The sequence below is a fragment of the Eschscholzia californica genome, unplaced genomic scaffold (genome assembly GCF_041429995.1).
Source record: "Eschscholzia californica isolate CP2 unplaced genomic scaffold, dmEscCali1.0.p SCAF_1, whole genome shotgun sequence".
NCBI lineage: Eukaryota > Viridiplantae > Streptophyta > Magnoliopsida > Ranunculales > Papaveraceae > Eschscholzia > Eschscholzia californica.
Window position 1 is genome coordinate 54,782,495 of NW_028238198.1, and position 7,395 is coordinate 54,789,889.

The 7,395-nt window shown below is 35.3% G+C and overlaps 1 protein-coding gene across 1 annotated transcript; it reads left to right on the forward strand.

The window, feature by feature from the left end:
- The first annotated feature begins 642 nt into the window (after positions 1-642).
- On the forward strand, positions 643-6,640 carry LOC147567672 (ethylene-responsive transcription factor-like protein At4g13040). The gene is made up of 7 exons (XM_086669900.1): positions 643-874; positions 2,576-2,634; positions 2,861-2,991; positions 3,944-4,025; positions 4,813-4,993; positions 5,893-6,014; positions 6,326-6,640. Exons 2-7 carry the CDS (start codon positions 2,592-2,594, stop codon positions 6,457-6,459), a joined length of 693 nt encoding a protein of 230 aa, XP_086526026.1. The 5' UTR covers positions 643-874; positions 2,576-2,591; the 3' UTR covers positions 6,460-6,640.
- The last annotated feature ends 755 nt before the right edge of the window (positions 6,641-7,395 follow it).

Genomic DNA, 7,395 nt, shown 5'->3' on the forward strand with positions numbered 1-7,395 from the left:
TTGGACATATCGAATTTAAGGCCGAAATAACTTTTCACTCCTTTTATCTTCTTATAGGAGTGAATAAACTCTTGGCTAATAATGATATTATCCGTGATTTGCCTCTCCAGTTTTTTCTTTCTAACTAGTTTTCCCTTAACAGTTTATCTTTCTCTAACGAGCCCCCGATTAGCAATTGCTGGAAAATACTCTGTTTCTGAGGACTATCCTTCTTCCGGTGCGTAGGTTTAACAAAATATTTGGTCAAACTCTATGGACCAAGTCATAGAAAAATGGTACGCGCGGTTTTCGGGATCTTAACACTCCTAAAACAATGAGAACACAAGGGTCATCAACCTAAGAAACTATCACCTTTGATAATACATAAATGGTTTACCATTACATCTATAAAAATGTGGCCAAATTCATTTCATTTTATTGAAATACAAAATTGTAAGTCAATGCACCATTTTGAAATTTTTCCCCAGTAAGAAGAAAATCAATAAATGGAGTATGTTATAAAGCAAAAGAAAACAAAATTCATTTATTAGGGGCTTAGGGCTAGTGTGTGTTGGAACTTTATTTGTTGAAGAATTGAAGGGTATTATGGTAATACACCCAAGTAAAATCCATAAAAACCATACGTTCTTCACCTCTCCCACCACCCTACCCTCTCTCTTCACTCCATTCTCTCTCTTACAATGAAAACTCAAAAAGGGAAGAGAAACAAAAGGTGGTAGATATACATTCAACCACCTTCTTCCCTCTCTTAACCCTCATCCCCGTTACCACCTTCTTCCAAGCTCGCCACCTTCATACCCGATTCCCTCAAATACCCTTGATTTTTTTTTTCTTTCTCTTACCTTTACACACTTGCTTTTCTCCATCACCAAAGGTATGAACTTACTCAGGAAAAAAAGTCACCCTGTGAAAATAAGTAGTATATTCTTCTTCATTTTATTATCCAAAGAATATTGTAATTTGTTGATATTTCTCTTTGGGTATTCTTACTTCTCTTTCTCAATTGTTTGTTTTTGAGATTATGGGTACTTGTTGGGGTAGGTGGCACTAGGTTGGTAGATTCTAGTAAGCTTTTGATTATCTCTTTGGCTATTGCATTTGTTCATGTATGAATTTTTCTCCAATTTTAGGACCTCTAGACGTGTAGAAGTATGAAATGTACTTGAATTACCGAATTACCAAGGCGGATTGTTTTAATTTTCTAGTATTGTTGACTTTGTTGATGGGTTGACTTGAATTCTATGGTCATAGATTGGGTTTTGTATATATTATTTGTATATATCTTGTTAATTATTGTGTATGTAGTTATAGGTCTTTTAAGTTTTATTTGAAATGGGGGGTTATGAAGTCTATTACTGTTATCACTATGTTGAATTCCTATGCAAATTAAGCAGTTCTTTCCTGGTCTTTGAGGTCCTTGAAGTTTCATTTTTGATGGGGCTTAAGGTCTAATTATTGTACGCAACGGATTAAATTTACACAGGCATGCAGCAAAGGGTTTCATATCATTTTTTTTTTTTTTGAAGTTTTGAAATTATAGATATTGACTTCAATAACATATGGATTTTGACATTTTCTTTTTGAGCTTTCAGCAATTCAATTTTGAACTAGTTCGACTAGCTCAGTGCTAAATAATCTTATAGTTCCGAGCGAGTCGGCCAAGTGCCAGAAAATTTTGAACTAGTCCGACTAGCTCAGTGCTAAATAATCTTATAGTTCGGAGCGAGTCGGCCAAGTGCCAGGAAATTTTGAACTAATTCGACTAGCTCAGTGTTAAATAATTCTGAACTAGTTCGACTAGCCCACATATTGGTAAGGTATCAATTTCCTTCACACTTCCTGGTTCACAATTGGTGAGGACAGATTGAAGAGAGTTTTCCTTGTATGAGTATTAATCTTATAGTTCGGAGCTAGTAGGCCAAGTGCCAAGTAGGACTGACTATTCAAGGGCTCGGGTGGGTATGGACGGTAGAAGGCTCTCGGGACGTTTTACTACTATATTAAATTTGACGCAGCGGTGAACTTGATGAAAAACTTAGAACGATGCCTAAAGCTTCTCAACTGATAAAATCTCTCAACTACGAGGAAAAATGAGAGAACTATTGAACTGTTGAATCATTGAAATGTCGAACATTTTTTTATTTTTTTTAAACTGTGAAGTAAATGTTGAACAATTATAGAAAAACCTCTTTATATAGTATTAGAGTTCTCCTAAACAACTTCTAATAAATAATAAGATAATATTTTAAGATTTTGAAGTTTATTAGCGCATGGTCAGGGATTGAAGAGATTAAGAACTCACGCTAAGTACATTTAGTCAAGTTAGTCTAAGTGGGGAGTGGGGTGGTCAAGAGTTGTCCATCTGTTGGTTGTAGTAGAAGTTATAAACTTTTACTTGAACTACATTAGTTAGATGTGTCTTGTTATTTTATAATATCACCCTCCCGAGCTAAGTTTTTACATTTATGTTGACATTCGTCTCATTTGATGTTTGTCTATTTTCATTATCTGTTCATACATGGGCACTTTATGCCTTAACATCATCGACTGACCCATATGTACTCACTGTTATTAGGAAGAGTGTTTCAACCATGGTGAGCTTAAGGAGGCGCAGACTCTTGGAGCTTTGTTCTGGTACATTGAACTCAATATAAGACATATTAGCTGAATAAGGAAACTCATGAATTTTCTTCCTGATAGGGGGTCGAGTATAGGCTTAGTAGTACGATCTCCTTGACAAGTTCTATGTATTATGACTCAAAACTGTGAAATATTCCATAAATCATAATAAAGAGTTAGAAAGAGCTAGGTTCTAAACTATGCTTGTATGAAGTCATTACCAATTTTTTGGAAATTGCAGGAAAAAATTGTTTCCCGGTTCAAATTCCTAAGAATGTTGAGAATGGAAATGTTCATGGAAGTCATAATCAGAACGCAAACTCAGCTTCTGTGCATCCTTTGGCTTCAAATAATGTCATCCAGCCACAGGAGGTACACTGGATCGATGGATCTACTTCGTGCATAATTCTATTCCACGGTCCTTTCCTCTACACTATTTCTTCAATACATAGTTGATTCGCATTCATTGGCATTCTGTGTTGGTCAGATAAACTTAATATCTTTGTAGTATATCTCATTCAAATGATGTAGGCTTTTGTTGCCTCACAACCCCTTTGTCATTTTCCTGTTTCGCTGAATTTGACTATATTGTTAAATGTATTTCATTTTAGTTCATCTGGATGATACTTTTACTTATAAAAGGAGTCCACTTATCAGTTACAAGCTAGCAAACCAAGATGTGAGTAGTGTCTAGTGAATTTAGCTTCTACTGCCACTAGTGATACCCATTGTTAGTATTAAGGATGAGAGCAAAATTTGATTTCTCTTGTATTAGTATCATGAGTTTCTAAGGTAAGGATTCTGTTGCATTAAAAATTCTTTCTTCTGACATGACTGCAAATTGCATCTCCGGAAGTGCTAAAGGGAATAGGTAGAGATGGGTAACTGTATTAACGTCCATCAGCTTGTTTATTACATATTTTACTTGCGAAATTTAGTATTTTGCTTGATAATGTTTGTAATAGATTTTGCTCAAAGAGAGTAGAAACTAAAGCAAGCTATCTCATGTTTTACGAAATTGATATTTGATATAACTGTTCTCGAATTATTGAAATGATAGATATTTTACTGCCATATCCTACACTTATCTGTGGTTCTATTTCAATATCATAAAATTATTGCTTATGAAGTTTGATTTGCGGAAGATGGTAATTAGTGTAATGGAATAATGTCTACCTTTACTCGCATGACTATATGTCCATATGGACGTGATGTATTAGAAAACGAGATTTTCGGCTTCTCAACCCCCTTTCGTGAATAACCAATGTATGTCTATCGTTTTTCTTGCTTCAATATACTAATAGGATGAACTGTTGTTTTTCAGGTCAATGTCCCAAAAGCATGTCCGATATCCTCCAATATATGTTCAGGTTCATCAAAGGAGGAGCCAAGACAAGAAATTCCAGGTTCGACTTAGTGTGTGATATATCATCCGATTTCTGTTTATATTTTATCAATTATGTTAAGACTGAATTGGTGGGTTCTCGTTTTATTTTCTGCTCTTTTTGTATCTTTTTTGGAGTACATATGAGAACATGAAATGCCATAATATGATGGAGCATTTAGTTTTCACACAATTAGCAAATCAATGTAATTGGTTATACAACATACTGGTGATAAAGTTTATTGACGAGTTTTATGATCATCTTAATGAGAAAAACTGTCGTCTCAGAAAATATAGAAAAATTTCAAGGTATCTATATCAGTAGGGTTAGCACAATACACAATTAGACATGCATTTTGGGGTTTTCCGAGAAAAGTTAAGGAGTTCCCAAGGATACTTTCATGTTCAAGATAATTTGAATGTAATGAGTTATGTCATTGTCTGAGACATGAATGCAGTGGTATTTTATCTTTGGGCTGAATGTGTAAACAAAGAGTTACTCTCCAACTCGGGGATTGGGCCTCAGTGAGACGAGCTTGTGTCCTGTACCCAAGTCCTCAAACGAGCGATTGATCTCTTTAAACTCACTGATCAGCTCGCAAGCAGACGTTAGTTTGAAATTTGGTATTCCTGTACAAGGTTTAAGTATTAGTCTCTCCCCTATCCGTAAACTTGTATGAAAATGTCAATTTGTTAGAAGTAAGCATTTCTTTCATTTTGGAGCCACTTTATGAAGCATAAATTGTTGATAAGTAGTTTAAAAATTCAAAAACTAGTAAGACCTTAACAAAAAATCTTTTGATTTCTAGAGCAACGTATCAAACGAAGAAAGCGACATCGGAGAAAACAGTTCCAAGATCAGGAACCATGTATACTGAGAGGTGTGTATTTCAAGAATTCAAAATGGCAGGCAGCAATCAAAGTCGAGAAAAAGCAAATCCACTTGGGTACTGTTGGTTCTCAAGAAGAAGCTGCTCACTTGTATGACAGGTATTAAATCCTTTCTGCTGTTTCTTCATAAGAGATAAGTGATGATCGCATTTTTTCTTTCTGAGGTTTTAGTCATTCGAGTGGACCAGTTAATTGTATACCCATTAAAAATACATGGAGAACCTTAATAAAGTTCGGAAGCGATTCACTGTAAGAGCAAGTCCTGTGTTAGGTTCCCGTAGATTCACAAAGAGCAATGTCTTTCTAGTGCAATACTCAACTTTACCGAGCTTGACTGGACAAACCGGGTCAAGCTGCATGTCTACTGACACTGTATTCTAATTAAAAAACTCAGGTTTTTATTACTGATATGATACTTTATCTTGATAGATCGGTCAAGAAATCTCAGATAAAAAATTCCGTAAAGCTCCACAGAAGTAGTGGAAGCTCATGGAAGAATGCATGAACCCATGGATTTTGTAGGCCACAAAAATCTGGTTTTTGTGGTAAAATCAAGGAACCATACACGACTACAACTTGCTCGAAAGAAAGACATGGCTGAACGGCTGAACCAAATATTTGATACAAACCGCATAATCAGACAAGTATTTGCTCTTTCATCTTGTTAGTACTTGCACATAATCGTGTTAGGATCATAAATAGAATTGTTACCATCTTGTGCTTAATGTATAACTGGTTAATCCAAAAGTATTATTTGCAAGTTAAATAAATATTGACACTATAACTAAGAAAAGAAAATGATTGTACAGTTTGATCCCCCTTTTTGCCCTTTTCGCCACTAGTCGTATCCAACACCTAGTACTGGTGTCGGATGCTAGGTATGAGTGTCCCAAGTTACATGCGTGTGAATCCAAAATGTATTTTCGTAATATCAGTTTGTTTAATTATGCAATTGAGCAACTTTATTTTGTATTTCATACACCATTTTACCTATGCAGGGCTGCATTTATGTGTGGGAGGGAACCAAACTTTGAACTCCCAGAGGAAGAGAAGCAAGAACTGAGGCGTCTCAAGTGGGAAGAATTCTTAGCAATAACTCGCAGTTCGATTACAAACAAAAGTAAATTTCCTCTCTTTATTCTATTCCATTGAAGTCTCGATTTCGCTGTAACAAAGTGGGTCGATTTTTCCCACATGGTTTAGTTAATTTAAATCTTTGCAACTAGTCATCTCTTTTCTATTAGTTTTATGAACGACGAAAGATTCTGAATGTGGTTTGTAAAAGTTAACTCATTATCGATGAATGTCCTAAACAAACGTGAGTCTTAATCCATGTGAAAACCAAATCATTATTCATTTTCCTCAAAATAATGTTTCTTTCACTATGGGTAGGCCAAAGTGGGTCTGAACAATACTTGTGTTGTCTTTCAGGAAACCAAAGAAAGGTTGAAGAAGGGTCGAGAAAGAAGGCTAGGGCTTCGCTTCAAGGTAGCAACTGGTTAGGTGAGCACCAAAATGGTTTTCAGACATCACAAGATGTGCGAAGACCCACATCGCTCTCTTGATTGTTATCTTTTCTTGAACATGATTGAATTAGTGAATATCATCTGGGTACTAGTTCTATTTGGTTCTCTTTTTTTTTTGGTATAAGGCCCTTCCATTAGGGCTAATTGTTGTCGTGTTCGTGTTGTTAATAATATCTGGTTGCTATTCTTATCCTAATTAAATTTCGATTTCTTAGAATCATATCAACTTTCTAGTCACAAATTATAAACTATGCTTTTTACACCTACTACATGGAGATGACCCAGCTTCTGAACCACACAATGTGGGGGTAAGCATTTACTCTAGAATAGGTGGACAAGACGTGGACAAGACGTGGACAAGACGTGGACAACCGTTTTTCTTATATGGACATCTCTTTTTGGGTCTGGTGCGAGTCAATTATACTTGACTTAGTTGACTTTGATTTAATAAGGGGACAACACCATAAAGTCTTAAATACTAACATTTAGTAACTTGTGGACTATTAACAAAAATAACTGGTAAAAATTGAAAACCTAAACTGTCTTCTTCTTTTTCTTCATTCTTGTTAGTATTCTTATTCATTTACTGTTACTAAAAGTAAACAATAATTTCTACCAATTCTTTTTTTTTTTTTTTTCTAATCAAACCCTAAATGGAGTGTAAATTAATAAGAAAATATTAACAACTAAGAAACACATTAATCTCACTTATCAAGTTAACCTCATTAAGATTGAAAGAAGCCCCATTTTCTTCATCTGGGTCGGATTGAGCGACAAGCAATTTTTTTCTCTTTCTCTCTCTCTAAACTCTCTCTCTTTCTTGTTTTCTTTTCTCACCGGTCGGTCCGCGTTCACCCCCGTTCCTGACGAAGAAAAAAAAGTAGAGAGAGAAAGAAGAAGATTGAGGACGATATGTCTTGCAGTATGATTTGCCCTAATTTCACTTTCATGTTTCGAAATTATCAATATCTTTAG

Excerpts from the sequence above, each read along its gene's own strand:
- LOC147567672 (XM_086669900.1), top strand. The coding sequence starts at position 2,592 with ATGGTGAGCTTAAGGAGGCGCAGACTCTTGGAGCTTTGTTCTG. Across the intron at positions 2,635-2,860 it reads ACTCTTGGAGCTTTGTTCTG|GAAAAAATTGTTTCCCGGTT; the intron begins GTACATTGAACT and ends TGGAAATTGCAG. Across the intron at positions 4,026-4,812 it reads GCCAAGACAAGAAATTCCAG|AGCAACGTATCAAACGAAGA; the intron begins GTTCGACTTAGT and ends TTTGATTTCTAG.